General features: G+C 55.2%; 1 protein-coding gene across 1 annotated transcript in view; it reads left to right on the plus strand.

Annotated features, from left to right (window-relative positions):
- CELSR3 (cadherin, EGF LAG seven-pass G-type receptor 3) overlaps nt 1-26,791 on the plus strand; it is a 27,272-nt gene extending 481 nt beyond the window's left edge. Inside the window, exons 2-37 of the mRNA XM_006873656.1 lie at nt 8-3,620; nt 5,217-5,867; nt 7,022-7,247; nt 7,527-7,642; nt 7,978-8,066; nt 8,173-8,330; nt 8,892-9,055; nt 9,341-9,466; nt 9,557-9,726; nt 10,142-10,327; nt 10,759-10,875; nt 11,243-11,414; nt 11,583-11,724; nt 11,818-11,938; nt 12,212-12,395; nt 12,658-12,759; nt 12,985-12,999; nt 14,202-14,296; nt 14,456-14,665; nt 14,892-15,087; nt 15,349-15,504; nt 15,844-16,018; nt 16,603-16,770; nt 16,969-17,095; nt 17,189-17,395; nt 17,608-17,782; nt 18,006-18,118; nt 18,461-18,540; nt 19,050-19,176; nt 20,444-20,560; nt 20,665-20,813; nt 21,373-21,482; nt 21,815-21,973; nt 22,497-22,697; nt 24,004-24,901; nt 26,764-26,791. Of these exons, the coding sequence (XP_006873718.1) occupies nt 8-3,620; nt 5,217-5,867; nt 7,022-7,247; nt 7,527-7,642; nt 7,978-8,066; nt 8,173-8,330; nt 8,892-9,055; nt 9,341-9,466; nt 9,557-9,726; nt 10,142-10,327; nt 10,759-10,875; nt 11,243-11,414; nt 11,583-11,724; nt 11,818-11,938; nt 12,212-12,395; nt 12,658-12,759; nt 12,985-12,999; nt 14,202-14,296; nt 14,456-14,665; nt 14,892-15,087; nt 15,349-15,504; nt 15,844-16,018; nt 16,603-16,770; nt 16,969-17,095; nt 17,189-17,395; nt 17,608-17,782; nt 18,006-18,118; nt 18,461-18,540; nt 19,050-19,176; nt 20,444-20,560; nt 20,665-20,813; nt 21,373-21,482; nt 21,815-21,973; nt 22,497-22,697; nt 24,004-24,901; nt 26,764-26,791 (9,843 nt within the window). The remainder of the gene's footprint in view (nt 1-7; nt 3,621-5,216; nt 5,868-7,021; nt 7,248-7,526; nt 7,643-7,977; nt 8,067-8,172; nt 8,331-8,891; nt 9,056-9,340; nt 9,467-9,556; nt 9,727-10,141; nt 10,328-10,758; nt 10,876-11,242; nt 11,415-11,582; nt 11,725-11,817; nt 11,939-12,211; nt 12,396-12,657; nt 12,760-12,984; nt 13,000-14,201; nt 14,297-14,455; nt 14,666-14,891; nt 15,088-15,348; nt 15,505-15,843; nt 16,019-16,602; nt 16,771-16,968; nt 17,096-17,188; nt 17,396-17,607; nt 17,783-18,005; nt 18,119-18,460; nt 18,541-19,049; nt 19,177-20,443; nt 20,561-20,664; nt 20,814-21,372; nt 21,483-21,814; nt 21,974-22,496; nt 22,698-24,003; nt 24,902-26,763) is intronic.

Consider the following 26,791-nt stretch of genomic DNA (forward strand, 5'->3'; position numbering starts at 1 on the left):
GGGCCAGGGCTGGGGCCCAGGGGCAGCTGTCGCTACGGGGCCCTGGGCGCGGAGCGGCGGCGGAGCCTTAGCTCTTTGTCCCGAGACGCCCAGGGTCCAAGAGGATGGGGAGCCTGGCCTGGGAGTCAGGGAGGCTGTCCTCTTGGGGCTCCGAGGAGGAAGGCAAAACGTCCAGAACGATCAAGAGCCCCCTGAGCATCCAGAAGAGGGGCTGGGGGCTAAGATCCGAGCACAGGCATTGGTTGGCCGCGGGCGAGAAACAGGACAGGCATCAGGGTCTCTGTTATGCTGGCACCCGGAGGCTTCTTGTGGAGGAAGAACAGGACCCCTGCAGAGAGATCGGGTGTCATCCGAGGTTCTGTCTCCAGGAGTGCTGGGTCCAGGAGACAGTTTGCCCCTCCCTTTAGACATCCTGGTTCGGCCCCATGGCCCCAGGCCAGTTTCATTCCAGCGGAACACTGGAAGAGGCGCCCGTAAAAGGGTGGGAACCGCGCACTGCTGCGTGGAATTGTGGGTGCCGGGGCGCCGGGGTCAGCGCGAGAGAGCTGCGACATTCCGAGCGGAAAGGACAGCCTCACGGCCGGATAGTCCTCAGGCTGCAGGGTCGGGTCCGGGGTTGGATTCAGCACCGCTCAAGGAGAGGACAGCTCCCTCGCCCGGTTCAGCACCACTCGAGTCTCGGACAGCTCCCGGGCGCATGCGCTCCCGTAGTCGCCTCAGTCGCCGCTTTCTTCCACTAGACCAGGGGCCGCGCCCCTCAGGGATCGCAGTCCGGCCAAGATCCTGGATAATCCCCTCAGCGAATCGGGCACGTCCCCGTCGCGCCGCAAACCGTCACCCGCAGTTTCCTCAATACAACTACCAGGCTTCGGTGCCTGAGAACGAAGCGGCGGGCACCGCAGTACTACGTGTGGTGGCGCAGGACCCGGACGCTGGCGAGGCTGGGCGCCTAGTCTATTCGCTGGCGGCGCTCATGAACAGCCGCTCGCTGGAGCTGTTTAGCATTGACTCGCACAGCGGCCTCATCCGCACGGCAGCCGCGCTGGATCGTGAAAGCATGGATCGCCACTACCTGCGTGTTACGGCGCAGGATCACGGCTCACCGCGCCTCTCAGCCACAACCATGGTAGCTGTGTCAGTGGCTGACCGTAATGACCACGCACCAGTGTTTGAGCAGGCGCAGTACCGGGAGACGCTTCGTGAGAACGTGGAAGAAGGCTATCCTATCCTGCAGTTACGTGCCACAGATGGTGACGCACCTCCTAACGCAAATTTGCGCTACCGTTTCGTGGGACCACCTGCATCACGCACTGCTGCTGCTGCAGCTTTTGAGATCGACCCACGCTCAGGTCTCATCAGCACTAGCGGCAGAGTGGACCGCGAGCACATGGAGAGCTACGAGCTGGTAGTGGAAGCCAGTGACCAGGGCCAAGAGCCCGGGCCACGTTCAGCCACCGTGCATGTACATATAACGGTGCTGGACGAGAATGACAACGCCCCCCACTTCAGCGAGAAGCGCTATGTGGCGCAAGTACGGGAGGATGTGCGCCCCCATACAGTGGTGCTGCGTGTCACAGCCACCGACCGGGATAAGGACGCTAATGGATTGGTACACTACAACATCATCAGTGGGAACAGCCGCGGACACTTCTCCATCGACAGCCTCACGGGTGAGATCCAAGTTGTAGCGCCTTTGGACTTCGAGGCAGAGCGGGAGTATGCCTTGCGCATCCGTGCACAGGATGCGGGTCGGCCACCACTGTCCAACAACACAGGCCTGGCCAGCATCCAGGTGGTGGACATTAATGACCATACACCTATTTTTGTCAGCACACCCTTCCAAGTCTCGGTCCTAGAGAATGCACCCCTGGGTCACTCTGTAATCCACATTCAGGCAGTGGATGCTGATCATGGGGAGAACGCGCGATTGGAGTACTCCCTAACTGGCACGGCATCTGATACACCCTTTGTGATAAACAGTGCCACTGGCTGGATCTCTGTGAGTGGTCCCCTGGACCGTGAGTCTGTGGAGCATTACTTCTTTGGAGTGGAGGCACGAGACCATGGCTCCCCATCACTCTCTGCCTCAGCCAGTGTCACAGTGACTGTGTTGGACGTTAATGACAACCGACCTGAGTTTACCATGAAAGAATACCATTTACGGCTTAATGAGGATGCAACTGTGGGCACCAGTGTGGTCAGCGTAACCGCTGTGGACCGTGATGCCAACAGTGCCATCAGCTACCAGATCACAGGTGGCAATACCCGGAACCGCTTTGCCATCAGCACCCAGGGAGGCGTGGGTCTGGTGACTCTGGCTCTGCCACTTGACTACAAGCAAGAACGCTACTTCAAGCTGGTGTTAACTGCATCTGACCGTGCCCTTCATGATCACTGCTATGTGCACATCAACATCACAGATGCCAACACCCACCGGCCTGTCTTTCAAAGTGCCCACTACTCAGTAAGTGTGAATGAGGATCGACCAGTGGGTAGCACCGTGGTAGTCATCAGTGCCTCTGATGATGATGTAGGTGAGAATGCTCGTATTACCTATCTCTTGGAGGACAACTTGCCCCAGTTCCGGATTGATGCAGACTCAGGGGCCATTACACTACAGGGTCCCCTGGACTACGAGGACCAGGTGACCTACACATTGGCCATTACAGCTCGAGACAATGGCATCCCACAGAAGGCAGATACCACTTATGTGGAGGTCATGGTCAATGACGTTAATGACAATGCTCCACAGTTTGTGGCCTCTCACTACCCAGGGCTAGTCTCCGAGGATGCTCCGCCTTTCACTAGTGTCCTGCAGATCTCAGCCACTGACCGGGATGCTCATGCCAATGGCCGGGTCCAGTACACTTTCCAGAATGGGGAAGATGGGGATGGAGATTTTACCATAGAGCCTACCTCTGGCATTGTCCGCACAGTTAGGAGGTTGGACCGGGAGGCAGTACCAGTGTATGAACTGACTGCCTATGCAGTGGACCGTGGGGTGCCCCCACTGAGGACTCCGGTTAGCATACAGGTGACAGTACAGGATGTGAACGACAATGCACCCGTGTTCCCAGCTGAGGAGTTTGAGGTGCGGGTGAAGGAGAACAGTGTTGTGGGCTCAGTGGTGGCCCAGATCACTGCAGTTGATCCTGACGAAGGCCCCAACGCCCACATCATGTACCAGATTGTGGAGGGGAATATCCCCGAGCTATTCCAAATGGACATCTTCTCTGGAGAGTTGACGGCACTCATTGACCTGGATTATGAGGCTCGCAAGGAATATGTAATTGTGGTGCAGGCCACATCTGCCCCTTTGGTAAGCCGGGCCACTGTGCACGTCCGACTGGTAGACCAGAATGACAACAGTCCTGTGCTCAATAACTTCCAGATTCTCTTCAACAACTATGTATCCAACCGCTCAGATACCTTTCCCTCAGGCATCATTGGGCGCATCCCTGCTTATGACCCTGATGTCTCCGACCGCCTCTTCTATTCCTTCGAGCGGGGCAATGAACTGCAGCTGCTGGTGGTCAACCAGACCAGTGGGGAGCTGCGACTCAGCCGAAAGCTGGACAACAACCGCCCATTGGTGGCCTCCATGTTGGTGACTGTCACAGGTGAGGGACAGGGAGCAGGCAAGGAACCCAGTGACTCCAATCTGTCAGCCCCAGGGGCTCCACAGATCACCTCAAACCAAAGAGGGATTCCAAACCTTCCAAGAATTTTTTTCAAGCACTGGGTTCCTGCACCCCCACAGGATCCGTTATAGACCTCACAGGGACTCTGCTTAAATTCTTGGGAAGTCTCTGTAGAACCCCTAGGGCATCAAACAGACTCCATAAATACTATAAAGCACTACCTGCTTCTCCAGGGACAGTCCCCTATTCCAGAAAGGCCTAGAAGCCCTTGGGTGACGCAAAACCAGCATGGGCCAGTCGGCCCATATCACATCCCTGTTTCAGATGAAGGCCACTTCTGGTCCAGTCTTGACCGTTACAGTTCCACCCATCTGTATATAGGAGAAGAAGGTCAATAGTTTGGTGGTCTGGGAAAGCATCTTATTCTGGCAGCTTCAGGTTGTTGTTGTTAAGTGCTGTCAGGTCGGTTCCAACCCATAGTGACCCTGTACAGTGTTTCTGAGGCTGTAAATCTTTATGGGAGCAGAAAGCCTCATCTTTCTCCCGCAGAGCAGCTGGTAGTTTCGAACTGCTGATCTTAAGGTTTGCAGTCCAATTCGTAACCACTATGCTGCCAGGGTAGAGTGGGCCAAAATTGGCTGGATCTAAAGGGTTCTGTCTTTTGTGAAAATGGCCAGAGGTTTATTTAGTTCCTTTCTGCCTCTACTGCTCCAGGAGTTTAAAACCCCTTCCTTATGGGAAGATGACAGGCTGGGGAGAGACTCTTACAAAGCTTACCAGAGGCTGCAGAGGTGGGAGGCAAGCTTCATAGGCACTCATTACCCAAGTCTGGAACAAAGACTATTGGTGTTGCTAGAAATGACACAGCCTTCCTTTATCCCTCAATCCACTCAACAGTAAACCTTACTGACCCTAAGGGAAACAAGGCAGATAAGTGTCTCACCCTCATGTCTGAGAGTGGCCCCTGAGATCACAGAATCCAGGTCTGAGGTGGTGGGCAGTTTGCTGAATATGGGGGATGAAGGAAGTTCTGTGGTCCAAGACTCCTCTGGAGGAAGAGAGCTTGCTGACCCAGCTCTTTAGTGGTCATTGGATCAAGGCACTCCGTAGTGTCATGGGGGAGCAGTTTGGGGATCCATGAGAGACAGGGGGGTAGTTGGTTTCTGATCAGGTATCCTTTTTGTTTCTTGGAGGGATTTTAGTGGCTCTGCAATGCTAGAAGGTAGGAGAAATGTGTAGCCAATAGCCCTGAATGAGAGTGACCTGCGGACAGGAACAACTTGCATGTGGCTGTGCTGTTAGGGAGTGGCTTCTTGAATTTTGAGTGTTGTTGGAATTGGCTGATCTCATCCAGACATCTCCTTGTGCCTGGGTGTGAAACAGCATCTTGGTGATACCTTGATGCTGTGGAATTGATGGTCATTAGACCAGAGCCTCTTGTGTCTTCGTGCAGTCTGTCTGCTGATTCACAAGTGCTGGGGGACTGCACAATCGCTGGTCCCAGCCCTCTTGTGTTCCAAGTAGATAGAGGCAGCTGCTAATCCCAGGCTGACCTTGTATTTGCCCTGCCCACAGATGGCTTGCACAGTGTAACAGCGCAGTGCGTGCTGCGTGTCGTCATCATCACAGAAGAGTTGCTGGCCAACAGTCTGACAGTGCGTCTTGAAAACATGTGGCAGGAGCGCTTCCTTTCACCACTGCTGGGCCACTTCCTCGAAGGCGTGGCTGCGGTTCTCGCCACACCTGCGGAGGACGTCTTCATTTTCAACATCCAGAATGATACGGACGTGGGGGGCACCGTGCTTAACGTGAGCTTCTCAGCGCTTGCGCCGCGCGGGGCCGCGGTGGGTGCAGCTGGGCCCTGGTTCAGCTCTGAGGAGCTGCAGGAGCAGCTGTACGTACGCCGCGCCGCGCTCGCCGCCCGCTCGCTGCTAGACGTTCTGCCTTTCGATGATAATGTGTGCTTGCGCGAACCCTGTGAGAACTACATGAAATGCGTGTCTGTGCTGCGCTTTGACTCGTCTGCGCCCTTCTTGGCCTCGGCCTCCACGCTCTTCCGACCCATCCAGCCCATCGCTGGCTTGCGCTGTCGCTGCCCGCCCGGCTTCACTGGTGACTTCTGCGAGACCGAACTCGACCTCTGCTACTCGAACCCCTGCCGTAATGGCGGCGCCTGCGCGCGGCGCGAGGGCGGTTACACCTGCGTCTGCCGCCCGCGGTTCACTGGTGAGAGAGGCGGGATTGGGGGCGGCCGGAGCTGGAAGAGCATAAGGCAAACCCTGTGGGCAGAATAGGAAGGCGAGAAAGGCCAGGACATTGCTGCTGCTGCTGAGCCAACAAGGACCGGTGTGGGGCGCAATTAGACCAGATACCGCAGATTCTGACCCAGAGAGTGTTAGTTAAGTGCGGTGGAGTTGATTCCGACTCATAGCAACCCTGTATAGTGTTTCTGAGGAGCCACTGGTGGATGTGAGCGACCCACCTTGCAATTAGCATTCCTACAGCGTCACACCAGGACTTAAAAGACTGTGTGTAGGTTCTGGATAAATACGGGTGAGGCGGTAAAGGAGGTGTGGCTGTGGGCACGTGACAGTTTCGGAACCCCTTAATAGGGTCGCTATATAAAATTCTGGTGAGGCTCTGTGGGTTAATGTGCCAGACTGCAAAGCCGTTTGAACTGCAAGGTTGGCCGTTCAAGTTCACCAGGTGCTGCTCAGAAACCCTATACAGGGTCGCTATGGGTCGGAACCAACTCGATGGCTCATAAACACTGGGGTCCTAGTGTGGCGCTGTAGGATAAGAACTGTACCTCAGGGTCAGTTTGAATTGAAAGGCCTCGGAAACTCTATAGAGGGTCGCTGTGAATCGAAACCGACTCGATGGCACTTAACAACAATGTATAAGCACTGGACTGCAAACCACAAGGTTGGTGGTTTGAGACCACCAGCTACTCCATCGGAGAAAGATGAGGATTTCTGCTTCCACAAAGATTTAAAGTCTCGGAAATCCTATGCAGGGTAGCTATGAGTCGACCGGACTCCACAGCTCTTTGGCAGTGGATTTGAGACCTGCTGTGAGGTAGGATAAGCAATTCAAATCTATCAGCTGCTGTTAGAAACCCTACATAGGGTCACTATGAATCAGAACTGACTGAACAGTACACAATAACAACAATATCCATCAGAATCAGCTCTAAAGCAGTGGGTTTGGTTTCCAGTGGGTTTGGGTCATGAACCAGGCAGGACCTTGGGTGTGTGGGACAGGCATGGAGGGTGAGGTGTGAGGTCTTAGAGGGCATTGCCCTGGAAGGGCAGTGTCTGCTGGAGCAGGTGGGGAGCATGGTCGTGACTGCCTCTGACAGCGGCTGGCTTGGCCCCTAGGAGAAGACTGCGAGCTGGACACTGAAGCTGGACGCTGTGTTCCTGGCATCTGCCGCAACGGGGGCACCTGTGCCAATGCACCTGATGGTGGCTTCCGTTGCCAGTGCCCGGCGGGCGGTGCCTTCGAGGGCCCACGATGCGAGGTGGCGGCTCGCTCCTTCCCACCCAGTTCCTTCGTCATGTTTCGCGGCTTACGGCAGCGCTTCCACCTCACACTGTCCCTCTCGTAGGTGCCCGCCCCACGTCATTGAGCACCCGTGCCCTGACGCTCCCACCCTGACTCAGATTCCTGAGTGCCCTATCCTAACATCCCACAAGAAACTGCCCCTTTTGATGCCCCACGTCAACTCTCAGAGTGGCATTGCACTGGTATCCCCTGTCGGTCCCACCCTTCCCTTGTCACTTCATTTTCACCTTAGCGTGGGCAGGTGCCCGGTGAACCTTCTTGTCACAGGGTCGGTGGGTTGTTAGGTAGTGTCTGGCTCACGACTCGCTTTCCACCCAGGTTTGCAACGGTGCAGCCGAGAGGGCTACTCTTCTACAATGGACGCCTGAATGAAAAGCATGACTTTCTGGCCCTGGAGCTCATCGCTGGGCAAGTGCGGCTTACATATTCCACGGGTGTGTGCCTTCGTGGGGGATGTGTGGTGGAGGGTTAGTGGATCCATGCATGTATGTGTGTCACGACTGGGGGGCGCAGGCCCTGTGTCCCTATGGATTTGCACAATAGCACACCCAACAGTCATATAGATTGTCCTCATGACCGCTTCCTATGGAAAGGTCCATCTCTCCAGGAGTGTGTGTGTACCTTTCCCATCTGTCCAAAGGCACTCTGGTCCAGCTAGAGTGGTCGGTCACTACTGGGGAAAGTGATCTGACTATATCCAGGGTGCATGACTAGGAGAATGGGGACAAGTCAGCAGTGGAGACAACCTCTACACACATCCCCCTGACAGGCGAGTCCAGCACAGTGGTGAGCCCCACAGTTCCAGGGGGCCTGAGTGATGGGCAGTGGCACACAGTTCATCTGAGATACTACAACAAGGTAGGTAACACCCTTTGCATACGACTGCGTGGGGAGCTGGGATCCCAGGTTCTGCCCCTCAGGGGTGGCCCTAGGAGCCTTGTTGACTGGTATGCCTGGGTCTTAGCCCCGGACAGATGCTCTGGGGGGTGCTCAGGGTCCCTCCAAGGACAAGGTGGCTGTGCTGAGCGTGGATGACTGTGACGTGACTGTGGCCCTGCAGTTTGGGGCTGAGATTGGCAACTACTCCTGTGCAGCTGCTGGTGTGCAGACAAGCTCCAAGAAGTGAGGCTCCCAACCCTGGTTCCCATGGCCTCTGCCTGCCAGACCCACCCCCACTTTCATATACCGCACTCCTCACCCCAGTCTGCCCAACTCCCCACCTTGCCCTCCACAGACCTTCTCCCTTCCTAAGACCTTCAAAGCCCACCTCACCTAGCCCCCCTATATCCTATATTCTACCCCATACTCTACTCCCACACAATCCCCCAGTTTTTATTTCCCCACCCCAGCCTAATTCACTACATCTCCATCCAGCCTACTAACCTTGTATACAGCCCTACAGACTACATTTTTCTCTCCTCTACCCTAACCACCAAATAAATGCCTCACTCCTTACCTAATACTGAACCCTAGCTCCTTCCCGTTTCCCGAGACCACCTACCTATCATGAGCCCCAGCTTGTGTCCCTACAACTGAATTAATACCCTAACTCTTTTCCAGCCTGGCCTCATTCCTCCCTCAATCTCAATGCCCTCTGAGTCCTACCCCTCACTTCCTACAGCCCCCAGGAGCAAACCTAGCTTGGCCCCAGTCCCACCAATGATCCCGACCCCTGACCCCCAGGTCTCTGGACCTGACGGGCCCCCTGCTTCTGGGAGGTGTCCCCAACCTCCCCGAGAACTTCCCCGTGTCCCACAAGGACTTCATCGGCTGTATGCGGGACCTGTACATTGATGGCCGCCAGGTGGACATGGCGGCTTTTGTGGCAAACAACGGCACCATGGCAGGTAGGCCTATACCTACCACCAGCCCCACCTACAGCCTTGTTCCCATCATAGGGAAAGGTTGGAGGGCTGCATGGAATGGCCCCAGATCTGACTTCATCCTAGGCTCCTTGGATGGCAAGCTTCAGGCCACAATCTTTCTGCCGGACTCAACTCCTGCTAACTCCTTCCCACCTAAGAGAACACAGAGCTGAGATATCATGGCCTCTCTTGGCTTTTCTGCCCCCTTGAGCACTCAAGGCTCACCCTCCCATGTTCTCATATGTTCCATGTACCTTCCTCCCTCAGGCTGCCAGGCCAAACTGCGGTTTTGTGATTCAAGTCCTTGCAAGAACAGTGGCCTCTGCTCAGAGCGCTGGGGTAGCTACATCTGCGACTGCCCTGTGGGCTTCGGTGGCAAAGACTGTCGGCTCTGTGAGTGGGCAACACAAGGCAGGAGAGGCTTTCAGGGTAAGGTCTGTTCCTAGGGTGGGGCCTGTGACCCTGTTCCTCTTATTCCCTCAGCCATGACCCATCCTTACCATTTCCATGGCAACGGCACACTGAGCTGGGACTTTGGAAGTGACACAACTGTGTCTGTACCGTGGTACCTGGGACTCGCATTTCGGACTCGGGCAACACACGGTGTGCTGATGCAAGTGCAGGCTGGGACACACAGTGCGCTCCTCTGCCAGGTGTGTCTACCCACCTGATCCCTCCTTGGATCCTCAACTCTCAATCTCTTACTCACCAGCAATAATTCTATGTGTTCAGGCCCAGTACATGGCATACTTCTCTGCCAGGTGTACTGACCCCACTTGACCCTGCTCTGGACTCTCTTCCCCACCATGATATCCTCAGCAGGCGTGGTGTACTAACTAACACAGCTCTTATACCAGTGGCACCAGCCCATGACCCCTGGGCCTGATCTTTGTCCTCTAACCCCATTAGCATCATGGTATCCCCTGGCACAACTCAGCATAGCTTTGACCCCACTGTTCTGACCTCTAATATACCTGCCCTTTTAGCACCCTGAATTCACCTCCTGAAACCACCAGCCCCAGCATAACTTGGGGTTCTTACCTCAATGCTGTGCCTCTCTACCTGCAGCTGGATCGAGGGTTGCTGTCTGTGACAGTGACCAGGGGTTCAGGTCGTGCTGCCCACCTCCTCCTAGACCAGGTGACTGTCAGTGATGGCCGATGGCATGATCTGCGGCTGGAGTTGCAGGAAGAACCAGGTGGCCGGCGGGGTCATCATGTCCTCATGGTGTCACTGGATTTTAGCCTTTTCCAGGTCTGACCTCTGACCCTGGGGTGTTCTGTTCACAGCTTTCCAGCCAGACCCATGTTATTTGACCTCACCTCTAGTCCAGTTCCTCTCATCTCCCCCCCACTGATGTTCTCCCCAAGGCCTCTTCCTTATATACCTGTTCTGAATCCCCCTCACCAGCCAGGCTGGTCCATTGTCAAATACCCCTAACACAAGGGAGGTCTCCCAGATTTCTGTCCTGACTTGGGGTGCCTATGCAGGCATCACTTTGCCCGACTCTTGGAAGCCCTCTTTAGTCTCTGCTCCCTGAGTTAGCATCATAGAATTTCAAGATCCATTCTGGATCCAGCTCTGGATTGAAATCTATGCTAGAACAAGGTCATGTCTAAGCCTAGGACAAGGCAGGGATTGATCAGAGACTCCAACACATAGTGCTGACCTGTGCCCTCCCCCAGGACACCATGGTGGTGGGGAGTGAACTACAGGGCCTGAAGGTAAAGCGACTCCACGTGGGAGGACTGCCCCCCAGCAGTGAGGAGAAGCTTCCGAAGGGTCTCATTGGCTGTATTCAGGTGGGGGTCAGCATGGGAGTATGATGCGGGGGAATTAGGGTCAGGAGTGTGAGATTAGGGGCTTCTTGGGACCTGAAAAAGCTACATTCAAGCGAGGGTTGTTATGGGTGGGGATAGTCTTTCTGTGGTATTGGAGGTCAGAGTCTAGGTTAGATTATTAAGGGTCATTAGGGCTCTGTTTTGGGAACAGTACAATTAGGGGTCCCACAGTGGGATTGAATTGGGGGTGTCAGGGTCAGGGCCTGGGGGACTTCTTGGGTTCTGGGGAAACCTGCACATTAGGGGGCATCATACCAGGCTGTCTCTGTGGGATTTGGGACTGAGGTGCCTTGATGTGAGCCTTACCCCTTGCTGGCTATGTCCATAGGGGGTATGGCTCGGCTCTACGCCCTCAGGGTCCCCAGCCCTGCTTCCCCCCAGTCACCAAATCAATGTGGAACCTGGCTGTGTTGTGACAAATGCTTGTGCATCTGGACCCTGCCCACCCCACGCTGACTGTCGTGACCTCTGGCAGACCTTTTCCTGCACCTGCTGGCCAGGTGGGGCCTTGAGAGGGTCAGGGAAGGGTGATCTGGGCAGGAGCCAGGGGCTCATGGTGAGGACTGGGAAACTTGGTGAGGTGGGAAAAATGGAGGAGGTGGGAACTGATGTCTGCTCCCTTCCATGCTCTGTGGCTCGTGTCTTTAGCTCCCTGACCCAACTTGCAGGTTATTATGGCCCAGGCTGTGTGGATGCCTGTCTCTTGAACCCCTGCCAGAACCAGGGGTCATGCCGGCACCTTCCAGGAGCTCTCCATGGCTATACCTGTGATTGTGCAGGTGGCTACTTTGGGCACCATTGTGAACACAGGTGAGGAACTAGGGGCTGAAAAGATAGAAAGACCTGGCTGAGGGACGGTATCACTAAGATATGAAGATATCTCACTTGGCTGTCCACCTCCAGGATGGACCAGCAGTGCCCTAAGGGCTGGTGGGGGAGCCCAACATGTGGCCCCTGCAACTGCGATGTTCACAAGGGCTTTGACCCCAACTGCAACAAGACAGATGGACAGTGTCACTGTAAGGTGTGTCTTGCCCCTGACCTCTGACCTTTTAACCCTTCCCTGGACATGATCTGTGATTCTTGTTCAGTTCAATGACCTCTGCCACCCAATTTGGGCCTTAACCTTGACTCCTTACCCCTTATTGTCATTATTCATCCTGGACTTTGACCCCTTCCTTTTTCATCCAAGGCCCACTGTTTCCTCTGGCCTATGAGCATGACTTTCTTGACCCTGTTCCTGGACTCACTCATTCCCCAAGTCCTGATCCGATACCCCTGACTCATCCTCAAACAGGAGTTTCACTATCAACCTCGGGGCAGTGATTCATGCCTCCCATGTGACTGCTACCCAGTGGGCTCCACCTCGCGCTCCTGTGCACCGGACAGTGGGCAGTGTCCCTGTCGCCCAGGAGCCCTTGGCCGCCAGTGCAACAGCTGTGACAGCCCTTTTGCAGAGGTGACAGCCAGCGGCTGCCAGGGTGAGCTGGCCCCAGCATGTGTCAGTGTAATGCTTGGCTCTTTGAGGAAGGAGCTATGGGAGGCTTCTTCTGAGGGAGACTACTTATACCCAAGGAGCCCCATATTTGTCCCAAGTACCTGACTGATCTGTCACAGAATGGGACTGACCTTACTTCATAGCAGACCAGCTCCTGTGAGGCCAGCAGGCCTGGGAGAAGGGGAGGAAGGGCAGTGGGTGTGCCTATCAGTGACCACCTGGCTCAGTGCCTCCTCTTTCCCCAGTGCTCTATGATGCATGTCCCAAGTCCCTGAGAGCTGGTGTGTGGTGGCCCCAGACCAAGTTTGGTGTCTTAGCCACAGTGTCCTGTCCCCGGGGGGCCCTGGGTGAGTATGTGGGGTGCAGAGACATCACTGAGGGTGGGGGTAGGCCTATTCTCTGACAGCTGGAACTACCTCTTTTCTTGAGCTGGGTCGCTTTGTTCCTGCAAAGAGGTGGGAGTTGGGTGAGGGTCATCAGGGGCCACTCACATTTGCTGACCTCCTCAGGGCTCTGGGCCCCTCCCCACACCCTCACTGAGCCTCCATCTGTTTCTCTTGGCTTCTGGGCAGGATTGCGGGGTACAGGTAAGGGGTACGTGTTTGCTCAGGTGCGCTGCCCCTCGCATTGCCAGAGCTTTTGCAGATCCTTCCTGCTGTTTGAGGTCTCTGTAGATCCTTCTTCATTGCTTGAGGTCCCTGCAGGCCACTCCCCACTGCCTGAGGTCTCCAAAAGCTTCTCCCAACTGCCTGAAATGCCTGACAGTCCCCAGAGACCCTTCCTTGATGCCTGAGGTCTTTAGAGACCCCTCTGCATTGCCTGAAGTTCTTGCAGACCCCTTCTCACTTCCTGAGATCATTGCAGACTTCTCCCTAGTTCTAAAGGTTCTTACAGGCTTCTCCCCACTTCTTGAGATCCCTGCTAGCTTCTGTGTAGTGCGTGAGGTCATGACAGGTTCCTGACCTCTGTCTCAGGACCTGACAGACTCCTCCCCAAGCCTGAGCCCCCTGCAGGGCCCTCCCCGCTGCTTGTGGTTTCTGCAGTGGCTGGACAAAAATTGGCTGTGTGTGCATGCTCATGTGTGTGTTTTTCTGTGCCTGTGCACGAGTCTGTCTGTTGGGGATGGGGAAGGTTCTCTGTTTAGATCAGGGTCCCTCTTGCTGATAACCGTGAACTCCATTCAGCCCCCTATCCCAAGCTCCAGATAAGGGGGAGAGATGATAGCAAAAGAGGGTAGGTGGGGGTAGGTGTGGCACTGCAGGTTAATGCACTGGACTGCAAGATCGGTTTGAACAACAAGGTCAGTGGTTCAAGCTCATCAGCCGCTCCTCGGAAACCCTATACAGGGTCACTATGGGTTGGAACTGACTCAACGCCACTTAACAACAGCAGCGAACAAAGGGGTGGGGGGGGGGCATAAAACCTTTCATGAAACAAACACGCACACAAACACACATTTTAGTCATGGAATATTCCTGAAAGACCTTTTCTGAGTCAGCATGTCTGTGGGTGAGAGCATAAGTACTTATTCTGGGCCACACGTCAGTGTGTGTGTGTGTTTATGACCCTGCTCTTGTGCTCTGCTTTATGTGGCTGGTTCAGGACGGTCCACAGGCCAGTCAGGGATTGAGTGGCAAACAGCTGGGCGCTGCTACATCCAGGGGTGTTTCTACAGATGCCTATTGCTTTGGCCTCTGCCCCAGGGTTGCTTCTAGGACAAGGGAGGGTGGTCAGCTCTTCAGTGGAGATGCCTGGGCCTCAAGCCTCACCAGGAGTTGCCTGCCCCCAGGTGCTGCTGTGCGGCTGTGTGATGAGGACCAGGGCTGGTTGGAGCCCGACCTCTTCAACTGCACCTCCCCTGCCTTCCGAGAACTCAGCCTTCTGGTGAGAGTCCACCCAAGTCTCCTCTATAGCTCTCAGGTAGTAGGTCCCAGCTCCCCGAGACTTGTGGTGGACCCCAAATACCATCCCCCAGTCCTTGGCTTCCCCCTGTCAAGAGCCTGATGAACTCTTGAGTGGCAACCCCCATCCTTGTCCCAACAGCTGGATGGCTTAGAGCTGAATAAGACAGTGCTGGATACCGTGGAGGCCAAGAAGCTGGCTCACCAGCTACGGGAAGTGACCCGGCACACTGACTATTACTTTAGCCAGGATGTCCGAGTCACAGCCCGTCTGCTGGCCCACCTGCTGGCCTTTGAGAGCCAACAGCAGGGCTTTGGACTGACAGCCACACAGGACGCGCACTTTAACGAGGTGGGGTTGCACCCTGACCCTGGTCTGCAATCTCCATGTCTCCGGGCTCCCTGGTCCCCCAGTTCGAGCTCAGCCATCTCTCCAAGCTTCCCCTCTTCCCTGTCCCCTCATGCACTGCCTCTTGCTTGGTAGGGTCCCTTTGAACACCTGGCCAGACCCCTCAGGCTGCCCTATCCCGTCTTACAGTCCTCCCCACCTACAGCCCAACTCCATCTCCCTCCTCCAGAATCTGCTATGGGCTGGCTCTGCACTGCTTGCGCCAGAGACAGGGGACTTATGGGCAGCGCTGGGGCAGCGGACCCCTGGGGGCTCCCCAGGCAGCGCAGGGCTGGTACAGCATCTGGAGGAGTATGCAGCCACACTCGCCAGGAATATGGAACTCACGTACCTGAATCCCGTGGGGCTGGTGACACCCAATATCAGTGCGTGGCGGGTGGGGTGGGGCAGGGCACTGGGCTGTAAAAGGGTAGGGACCTGGAGGGTCAAGAGGCTGGGGACTATAGATGCAGGGTGGGCAGGAGGCTGGGCTACTGCCTTCAGTGCTTTGCAAGGACTGGTTCTGTGCTTGTGGTGAGGAAGCTGTGGATGGTGGGACGTGGGTACAGTATAGGGGGAGAAAGGTGCATGACTCCTGACACTGCGAGGGGGTCCTGGGGGGTCTCACCCTTCTTCCTCCTGGGTAGTGCTCAGCATCGACCGTATGGAGCACCCTAGTCCAACCCGGGGGGTCCGTCGCTACCCCCGCTACCACAGCAACCTGTTCCGGGGCCAGGATGCCTGGGACCCTCATACCCACGTGCTACTGCCTTCCCAGTCCCCACGGCTGTTCCCACCTGAAGGTACGAGTCCTGGCGTGATCTTTGGGCCAGCTCCTGTCCCTCTGTCCCTTTTAAACCAGACACAACATTGCCCTCTCGACAATTCTCCCCTTGTCAAATCTCCCCATGTCACACTCCCTGTGAGACCCTCTATCCCTTCCTACAGGCCTCACCTGTCATCATCCCAAATGACCCCTGTCAGCCCTAGGAAGCCCATGTCCCCTCAATGGCGCTTCTGCTTCCCACACAGCCCCAGCCCTGGACCTAGCAGAAAGAGACTGTGAGGCTTGTTCAGAGCTGGGTTGGTGGGTGCTCAGGGTCAGAGGTCACTGACAGTGGCTCCTCCTTCTCCCCTAGCAGTTCTACCCTCCAGCAGCAGCAGCACAGAAAACGCCACCATTGCAAGTGTGACGCCCCCACCAGGCCTCCTGGAGCCCGAGCCGGAGCCCAGAATCTCCATTGTCATCCTCCTTGTGTACCGCACCTTAGGGGGACTGCTCCCTGCTCAGTTCCAGGCCGAACGCCGCGGTGCCAGGTACCACAGATGGGGCTACTCCCAGACTTGTGATCCCTGAGTTCTTCCTATGAGCTATTTACCTTTTCCAGCACCCCTGTTTTGGGAGGACAGATGAACTGGTTCCTAGCTATGCAGAAATGCTCCAGGGAACCACGGCTTGCTGGGTGCTGTGTGCATCCTGTTCCCTGGAGTTGTGCGAAGTGGTAGAACTGCAGGCTGACACGTGGAGGCATAGGTGGGGGCAGTCACACACAGGAGAGGTACAGGAACCAGGTGCAGATAGGCAATCTGACTGATGGAGACTGATAGCAATCAGATGGGGATAGGCAGAACAGTTAAGAGACAAATCATCTAGAGCTGCTCAGACCTCAGATTCTAGTCTGGCCACTTAGTCCAGAGGCTCTGTTGCTGTAGGGAATCCACCATTTTTGCAGAACTCTAGGTGCTAGACCCCTGGTCTGGAGTCAGCCTTGCTGAACTGAGGCTGGAGGGGTTCTCAGAGGGCAGCATTCTGGGGGGATAAGCATGAGGCCTGGGTGGGGTAGGTGGTCAGAACTTGGGAAGACCAGCTGTGTCCAAGTCCAGGTGGGGTGTCTCTTCAGGCTCCCCCAGAACCCTGTCATGAACTCCCCGGTGGTCAGTGTGGCTGTGTTCCACGGGCGCAACTTCCTAAGGGGTCTCCTGGAGTCTCCCATCAACCTCGAGTTCCGCCTGCTACAGACAGCCAATCGGAGCAAGGCGATCTGCGTGCAGTGGGACCCACCTGGCCCGTGAGGACTCCCATTTCAGAAATCTTTGGTGCCCTTGTTAGTCCCTGGGAGGCCCGGGCCCCCACTGATGTCCTTGTGTAACTGGACACATGAGAGTTGCTGCTCTCCCACTCAGGCACACTCAGGCTTTCCCAAACCCCGACTGGCAGTGGGCATGCCCCAGAAGGGACAGTAGGTCTAACGTCTCTGTGGCCACAGGATGGAGCAGCGAGGCATGTGGACTGCACGGGACTGTGAGCTGGTACACAGGAATGGATCCCATGCTCGATGTCGGTGCAGTCGGACCGGTACCTTTGGTGTCCTCATGGATGCCTCCCCCCGTGAGGTGGGGCTATGTTTAGAGTCCTCTGGGGGTGAAGGTCCAAGGGGGCAGGGAAGACTGCCCAACACCACTGACCATCCACCCCCTCCCCCACAGCGCCTGGAGGGTGACCTGGAGCTGCTGGCTGTGTTCACGCATGTAGTCATGGCGGCGTCTGTGGCTACACTGCTGCTGACTGCAGCCATCCTGCTGAGCCTGCGCAGCCTCAAGTCCAATGTTCGTGGCATCCACGCCAATGTGGCAGCTGCCTTGGGCGTGGCAGAGCTCTTCTTCCTGTTGGGGATCCACAGGACCCAAAATCAGGTGCAGGGTTATGGTCAGGGTCAGGTGGCTCCACTTGGCCCCAGGAGGACCTGGGGTTAAAACAGACAGAAGTCAGGGATGCTTGGATTGGGACCAGACTTTAAGGCAGGATATGGGAGTTTACAGGTCAGCAGTGGGAAGCAGATGCCTGGGATGGGGATCAGAGGTGGCGCTGGACAGGAGAGGTCCTGACGCCCTGCCCCTGTCCCCAGCTGGTATGCACTGCTGTCGCCATCCTCCTGCACTACTTCTTCCTCAGCACATTTGCCTGGCTCCTTGTGCAGGGACTGCACCTCTACCGCATGCAGGTTGAGCCACGCAACGTGGACCGCGGCGCCATGCGCTTCTACCACGCCCTGGGCTGGGGTGTTCCTGCTGTGCTGCTGGGTGAGGGTCCCGCCCACTGGGCCACCCAGGGCTCCATCCATCACATGGGTCTGAGCTCTGACCCTGTCCCCTAATCTTGATCGTGTCTCCAACTTTAGCCCTCCTTCCATGTCATCTAGTCAGGGGAGGAGCCTTCTCTACCTTCACCCCAAGCTTATCCCCACCCATGGATACTCAGAAACTGAAAACATACCCTTGAACCTCCCCTTGTCCCTCCTCCCAGGCCTTGCTGTTGGCCTGGACCCTGAGGGCTATGGGAACCCTGAATTCTGCTGGATCTCTGTCCATGAACCCCTCATCTGGAGCTTTGCCGGCCCTGTCATCCTAGTCATCCTGGTGAGTCCTCTGAACTTGGCACTACCCATGTGTTTTTCTCATGGCGACAGGTGTGGTGGTGCCATGAGACACCCTGAGGGGTGCTAGCTGGCAGTCTACAGGTTTCCTGGGCTCAACGTCCACTTCTGTTCTCTGTCCCTACTAGCACGGAGATGGGGGTGTGGAGACAGAGATTTGACACCTTCCCTGCCTAACTCTGAGACTCTCCATTGCTCAGTGTCACAGTCCTTCTCTACTTCCCTCTCTCTGACTTCTTCTGTGATCCTAAGCCCCTCTTCAGCTGTGTTTCTGATCTCTTTTTGTATGTGTGTGAGTTCCTCACGACTCTGTCTCTCTGTCCAGATGAATGGGACTATGTTTCTCCTCGCTGCCCGCACATCTTGCTCCACGGGGCAGAGGGAGGCCAAGAAGACCTCTGTGCTGTGAGTTGGCTGGCTGGTGGTGGAGGGGGTCTCTCAGGATGGCAGCCGCCTCTGGGTAGAATCTGGAGTCCTCAGAGTACCCCTGGTGCAGGCTGGGCCCCACATTTTGGATCGGGGGATAAAGTCACACCCACCTTGGCCTGCAATTCCTCTCTACTATGCGTGCCATACTCTGACCCTGCCTGTGCTTTCACCCTGATGTCTCTCCTTCTCCTGGGTCTCCTCAGTGTCTCCCATGTCCTGGGTGGCTGATTTTGCTCCCTGTCCCTCATGTTCCATGCCTTCTCTCATGTTCCCCATGCTCCTGTGTGATCCTTCCATATCCCTTCCTGATACTCTTGGTTCTTTGTATGACCTAGTGTCCTCCTGAGACCTCCCCATGTTCCCATATTAGTTCCTATCTTCCATGTCCCCAAATGACTCTTGTATGTCCTCCCTGGTCCCCTGTATGTCTGTTGTGTGACCCTGTGTGTCCTCCTGTGTCTCCCCCTGCCTCCATGTCCTCACAGTGGGACCCTTCGCAGCTCCTTCCTGCTACTTCTGCTAGTCAGCGCCTCCTGGCTCTTTGGCCTCCTGGCGGTCAACCACAGCATCCTGACCTTCCACTACCTCCATGCAGGACTCTGTGGCCTCCAGGTAACTTTGGCACTTCTCATATACTCCAGTCTCAGGCTAGGTGCTGACCTTGGGTTGACTTTCACTAGTAATGAAGCACTTGGCCCCTTACTGATACTATTTGTCTCATTTATCGAGTATGACTGTAACAGAAACACCAGAAGGGGGGACTTTAATGAACAGAAATTTATTTTCTCATAGTTTGTTGTGTGCACTTGAGTTGGTTCGGACTCATAGCAACCCAGCATGGTGGCTCTAGAGGATAAGCACGGGATTGCACACCAGTTGCTCCATGGGAGAACAATGAAACTCTGTTCTGCAAAGATGTACAGCCTCGGAAACCCTAAACAGGGTTGCTGAGTTCCCAGGAATGGCTGGTGGGTTTGAACTGCCGACCTTGTAATTTTCAGTCCAGTGCTTATCCTACAGTGCCACACCAGGGCTATCTCACAGTTGAGGAGATTGTAGTTATCATTGTTGTTAAGTGCGGTTGAGTCAGTTCTGACTCATAGAGACCCTGTATAAGGTTTCCAAGGAGTGACTGGTGAGTGTGAACTGCTGACTTTGTAGTTCAAACAGACCTCTCAGTCCAGTGCACCCACAGCACCACACCAGGATAGAAACCCAATTTCAGGGCCTTTCTGTCCATTCTGGGGGAAGTCCTTGCCTCAGCCCTAGCCCCGGAGTTCCTCAGTTCCTTGAAGGTCTCCACCTGGCATCTAACTTTCCCTCATTTCTGCTTGCTTCTCTCTTTAGCTCATCTGCTCTTTTTATATCTCAAAAGTCATTACGTTTAAGACATATCCCACATTAATATCTTCATTAACATAACAAAGAAATGCTTGTTCCCAAATGGAATTACATTCACAGCTGTGTTACTGTTGTAACACAGTGCCATCACACTGATTAGGGACACTGATCAGAGTTTCTGAGGTGCTTATGGTAGGTTTGAACCTTCAACCATGCGGTTAGCAGCCCAGTGCCTATCCTACAGCACCACACCAGGTCTCCATTCACAGGTATTCGGTGTTGTTGTTAAGTGCCGTCATATTTTGAGGGAGGACACAGTTCAGTCCATAATTCTGATCTTCACTGACTCTGGCCACTCGGCCACACTACCCTCCCAGTGTCCCTGCTGATGTTCCCTGTCCCCTTTACTGAACTCCCTTGGATTCCCTACTGATTGACCCACAGTGGCTTACACCCACCCCTCACTGATACCTAGTGACCCTCTCCTGACCTTCTCTTACCCTTTTCTGATCTTGTACTGACCCTTGCTGACCCACAGGGCCTGGCAGTGCTGCTGCTCTTCTGTGTCCTGAATGCAGATGCTCGGGCTGCCTGGACACCAGCCTGCCTGGGCAGGAAGGCAGCCCCTGAGGAGGCGAGGGCTACACCTGGGACGGTGAGGGGCTGCCAGGGCTGGGGACCTGGAGGGGACCTCTGAGAGGCCATCACACCCAGCCCCTTCAGGACTAGCTCACACTTTTATCCCCACCCCATCCCCAGGGGCCTGGGGCCTACAACAACACGGCCCTCTTTGAGGAGAGTGGCCTTATCCGCATCACTCTCGGCGCCTCCACTGTCTCCTCAGTCAGCAGTGCCCGCTCCGGCCGGACCCAGGACCAAGACAGCCAGCGGGGCCGTAGCTACCTCAGGTGTGTAGAGGAACCTCCTCTTGAGGGGGACACTAGGCCAGGGCAGGGTCAACAGGAATGGGTGATGGTCACCGGTGACTGTGGCACTGAGTGGGAGGTGGCATTTGCTGAGGTAGGAGACATGGGAGATGAAGCAGGTTTGTCAGTGGGAGAGTCTGTGTTGTGTGTCCCCAGGGTCTGGGGAGAACATACCTGGGCCAACCAAATACTCAGGGCTGAGCTGAGTCTTCTTCCTATCTCAAGGTCTCTGTTATCCCCACCCAAGGGGAAATAAATCAGGGCCAGGGCCTGCTCATTTTCTCTCTTGGGGAGGTAGGGCCTGAACCTCTGTCCAGCCAGTAGTTCTATATTTCAAGCAGTTAGCATCACAAGGTCCTCAGACTGGTGGATCTATCATCTTGACTTTCTGGCTCCTTGTGCCAGAAATGTGGACCCCTGCTGCTGCCTGCACCTTAGCTCCTCCTGCCACTCAATTAGGGGGGCACACTTGCAGCTGGCTGTGCACTCAGACATTCAGCCTCCAAAGAACCCTCTTTGATGGGGTCACCTGCATTTCTAGGGACAATGCCCTGGTTCGACATGGCTCAGCTGCTGACCACACTGACCACAGCCTCCAGGCCCACACTGGCCCCACTGACCTGGATGTGGCCATGTTCCATCGAGATGCTGGTGGAGGTGGGGGCTTGGATCAGGGAGGAGGGACACAGGGGAGGGAGCACCGTCATATCTCCCTTTCTTCTACCCCAAACTGGAGCAGTGGCTGATGGAGGTGGGGGGAGCTCTCCCTGGGACATTGTCCCAGGAGCCAGCCACTCAATTAGCTCATGTTCCCCAGATCCACTCCTGACCCAGCCTACTCCAATAAATCCCAGCCCCTCCACTCCTCCCCCCATTGCAGGCTCCCATCTCCCCACCCCAGGCTGTTTCCTCACCCTTCAAGTCCTGCAAGTCCTTCCCAAGCTACTGTTGAACCCTCCTTCTTCTGACCTTCCTAACTCCAGGCGTAGACTCAGATTCAGATAGTGACCTGTCCTTGGAGGAAGAAAGGAGTCTGTCCATCCCATCTTCAGAGAGTGAGGACAATGGCCGGACACGGGGCCGTTTCCAGCGTCCACTCCGCCGTGCAGCCCAGAGTGAGAGGCTCCTCACCCACCCCAAAGGTGATGGGAGCCCATGTGGCTCTGGAACTCTGCTGGCCCCCTGAGGATGTCTGGGTCTGACCTACTGGGAACCTCTGGGGGCCTTATTCTGATTCACTGTTGGGAACACCATGCACTTTTCCCCATCCAGCCTATGAGCCACACACCCTGCTGGCTCGAGACAGTAACTATGTGGGTAACAGGGTAATGAGTCAGGGATGGTGTAGGGTGACATGTCTGCCCTCCATCACCTCGTTTTCCCTGAGGACTGGGGTTCAGCTTGGACTTCCTGACATCCTAAGCCATCAGGTCTCCCATTCCTGGTCTCTGTCACCTCCAGCCCAAGGTGTGTGTGTGTGGGTTTATCAGTAACCCTCTCCCTGCTGGTTCCGTTAGTCTCTCAGGAAATACCTTCTAACTCCTCTGTCTGCTCAGTGGGAACTGCTAGGGCTTCAAAGAGAATTTGGGTCAGGGGTCACTGAGTCAGGGTCTTGGGTCATTGGGGTCAACCCAGAGATTCCTATAACTTGCCTTGACTTCACAGATGTGGATGGCAACGACCTCCTGTCTTACTGGCCAGCACTAGGGGAGTGTGAGGCAGCCCCTTGTGCCTTGCAGACCTGGGGCTCCGAGCGGCGCCTGGGGCTGGACACTAGCAAGGATGCAGCCAATAACAACCAGCCTGAACTGGCCCTGACCAGTGGGGATGAAACCACCCTGGGTCGGGCCCAGCGCCAGAGGAAAGGTATCAACCCTGGGTACCACTCATGCCCTGACCCAGGAACCTTCTGCCTCCTAATCCTGGGCTGTGTAAGGAGCAGTAATGGTGTTATCATTCGTCATTCAGTGCTGTTGAGTCAGTGCCAACTCATAGTGACCCTGTATAGAATTTTCAAAGAGTGGCTGGTGGGTTTGAACCACCAACCTTGTGGTTAGCAGTCCAGTGCTTACCTATAGCGCCACACCAGGACTCCACTAGTGGTGTAATGGGTTATATGTTGGGCTGCTCATCACAAGGTCAGCAGTTGGAATCCACCAGTTGCGCCAAGGGAGAAAGACGAGGCTTTCAGTTTTGTGAAGGTTTATAGCCTTGGAAACCTTACGTAGGTTTGCTGAATTGAAATCAATTCTATAGCAGTTATAGCAGTAGGTGTGGTTTCTGGTTCTGAATCCTAGATGGCAAGGAGCTCTGGTGGCACAGTGGTTAAGTACTTGGCTGCTAATCAAAAGGTTGGTGGTTTGACTCCACCAGGTACTCCAAAGGAGAAAAATGTGGTAGTCTGCTTCTGAAAAAAATGATCGCTTTGGTGTCCTGTATGGTTGCTATGAGTCAGAATCGATTTGATGGCAAGGGGTTTCATCCACCCTGCTCTGATCTGGGACTTCTGGCCCTTTACCCTGCTTTACAGGTCTCCTTGGACTTCTGTCCTGACCTGGAAGGTTCTTTCTTACCCCTGTGCCCTGGCCTGCACTGTGAGGGGCTCTGGAAGCTGCTGCCCCCACCCAGGTCCTAGAGCCTCTGTTCTGATCTGGAAGGTTTCTGCCCCTACCTGGCCATACAGGGACCCCCTAAAGGCTGCCCCTGCCCCCAACTGAAGGTTTCTGCCCCCACTTGGGGCATTCTTGCCCCTCTTACCTCAGTCTGCATTGCTAGGACCTGGAGGCTGCTCTGTTCTGACTTCAGGGTGAATATTGATACTACCCTTGCACTATAGCATCTGTCCTTGTCCTGACCAGGGAGGTTCCTGCATCGCAGCTCTGATCTTTTCCTGTTCTCTGCCCCTCCCTTGGAAGTTTCTGCCTCCATCCCTGGGCCACTGGCTTCCTTTGTTGTTGTTAAGTGCCTTCGAGTCGGTTCCGACCCATAGCGACCCTGTACAGGATTTCCGAGGGTGTAAATCCTTACGGGAGTAGAGAGCCTCATCTTTCTCCCGCGGAGCAGCTGGTAGTTTCGAACTGCTGACCTTATGGTTCGCAGCCCGATTCGTAGCCACTACGCTACCAAAGCTCCTAGACCTAGGGAATTCCATCAACACTTGTTCCTCCCACAGGCATCCTGAAGAACCCGCTGCAGTACCCGCTGGTTCCACAGACCCGGGGTATCCCGGAGCTCTCCTGGTGCCGGGCAGCCACCTTGGGCCACCGCGCTGTGCCAGCTGCCTCCTACGGGCGAATCTGTGCTAGCGGAGGCACAGGCAGCCTTTCACAGCCCGCCAGCCGCTACTCATCCCGAGAACAGTTGGATTTGCTCCTCCGGCGGCAACTGAGCCGTGAACGACTGGAGGAGGCCCCTGCTCCCATTCTGCGTCCCCTGAGCCGGCCAGGTTCCCAGGAGCACCTGGACGCTGTGCACGCTGTGCCAGGCCGCTTGGAGCCCAGGGACCGGGGCAGCACCTTGCCTCGGAGACAGCCACCTCGAGACTACCCTGGTGCCATGGCTGGACGCTTTGGGTCACGGGATGCACTGGACCTAGGAGCGCCCCGAGAGTGGTTGAGCACACTGCCCCCACCTCGTGGTGCCAGGGACCTTGACCTACAGCCTCCACCTCTGCCCTTGTCACCCCAACGGCAACTGTCAAGGGATCCCCTTTTGCCATCCCGACCCCTAGACTCTCTGTCCAGGAGATCAAACTCACGGGAACAGTTAGACCAGGTGCCTAGCCGGCATCCTTCACGGGAAGGTCTCGGGCCACCCCCACAACTGCTCCGAGCGAGGGAGGACCCAGCCTCTGGCCCCAGCCATGGCCCTTCCACAGAGCAGCTGGACATTCTCTCTTCCATCCTTGCCTCCTTCAACTCCTCAGCCCTCTCCTCTTCTGTGCAGTCCTCAAGCACACCCTCGGGCCCCCATACCACTGCCACGCCTTCTGCTACTGCTTCAGCTCTTGGGCCTTCCACACCACGCTCTGCCACATCCCATAGCATCTCGGAGCTGTCACCGGACTCAGAGTAAGCAGGGTCCTACAACCTGCTGGTAACCTTATGTTCCGGGCAGCCTCTCATGTAGCCTGCTCTATGTTCTACACAGGGCAAGTGAAGGTTGGCAGACAAGTGTGAGCTCCCCAGGTTCAGGGAACCAAGGTTGGGGTCTGAAATCTGGCAGGGAATGGGGACATAACCAGCAGGAACTTGCTAGACCTCTTACACTAAGGAAGAGAGATAAGACCCTTACAAAGCTATTGGAGGAGAAGGAAAGGTGCTGAAGCCCAGTAGGAGGAAGCCTAATACATGTCAGGGGCAGGAAGGCTTGGCTTGGGTATGTGCCAGAAGTGGTACTAAGATATGAGTGCCTTATATGCCTTATATGCCAGGCTGAAGAGCTCAACTTTGACAGAAGGTAAATCATTCATTCATTTATTTAGTCAATAAGTTTTTCCTGTCTGTGGGTATTGTGAGGTGGGGCACCCAGGAGTTGAGTTGGGGCTTGGTACCTCTTAAGTGTCTATGGGTACCTCTGGGCAGCTATATCCAGTAAGCAGCTGGATACAAAGGAAAGAATGTCTTCAAGAATACCCCAGGGAAGCAAAGCACACCACTGTCTAAAGAGTCAGAGAAGAAATGATAGGATCTAGGAGGGAGGAGTTGTCAGGTCTTGGAAGCCAAAAGGAGAGTGAGTTTCAAAAAGGAGGAACAAGCTGGGTCAGACTGTGGGGATCTATATGGTTGAGAAATGACGTCTTGGGGAGGGGACCTCATGGAGGGGATAGGGGAAGCCAATAAAACCTGAGCAGGACCCAGGATAAGTGTAGGACAAAAGGATGATGGGCAAGTTCTGAAGTTTTAGAAACTAGGGATGAAAGGAAGCTGGCCCACAAGCTGGAACTTCTGCTTGGCTGTGTTGGAGGTGGACTTAGTGTGCTGGGCAGGGGTTTGGGCTCTGGAGTCACATGGTCTGAGTTTGAGTTCTGCCTCTCACTTCTCTAGCTGTGTGACTTTGGGCAGATTACATGTCTTCTCTTTCCCTGTTTCCTTAGCTATAAAATGGTCTGTAATCAACTTGGAGATTTATGAGGCATTAGACCTGATAGACCTGATCTGGTAGCGTAGTGGTTACGAATCGGGCTGTGAACCGCAAGGTCAGCAGTTCGAAACTACCAGCGGTTCCGCGGGAGAAAGAGGAGGCGTTCTGCTCCCGTAAAGATTTACAGCCTCGGAAACCCTGTGCAGGGTCGCTATGAGTCGGAACCGACTCCACGGCACTTAACAACAACAACAACAACAGACCTGATATGGCATTGTAGAATAAGCACTGGACTGCATGGTCAGTTTGAACCACAGGGTGGTGGTGGTTGTTAAATGCCTTCGAGTCGGTTCCAACCCATAGCGACCCTCTAAAGGGTTTCCAAGGAGCGACTGATGAGCTTGAACCACCAACCTTGCAGTTCAAACTGACTTTACAATCTAGCGCATTAACCCACAGCCACAGGTGGTTCAAACTCACCTGTCAGTCGCTCCTTGGAAACCCTATACAGGGTCGCTATGAGTTGGAACCAACTTGATGGCACTTAACAACCATAACTGCATCGTTAAGTGCTTAACAGTATCTGTACATAGTATGTATTTGCTATATGCTTGGAGAAAAGACCTAGGTGGCCAGTGGGAGGGTTCTTGCTGATGAGTCTGGAGGTCCAGTATGGGTGTGGCCCTGAGAACCTGGGGGTGGGCACAGAGGGGCTGACAGCACCCTGAAACAGAGGAGCAGAGAGGCCAGAGGTCAGGCAGGCCAGGTTAGTTAGGTCCGCAGTGGGGAAGGTCAGAACCACATGAGTCCTCTCAGCAATGACCTTTGCTTTCCACATTCATCCCTGCAGAGTTCCTAGAAGTGAAGGTCACTCCTGA

Source organism: Chrysochloris asiatica, unplaced genomic scaffold, assembly GCF_000296735.1.
Source record: "Chrysochloris asiatica unplaced genomic scaffold, ChrAsi1.0 scaffold00246, whole genome shotgun sequence".
Taxonomy (NCBI): domain Eukaryota; kingdom Metazoa; phylum Chordata; class Mammalia; order Afrosoricida; family Chrysochloridae; genus Chrysochloris; species Chrysochloris asiatica.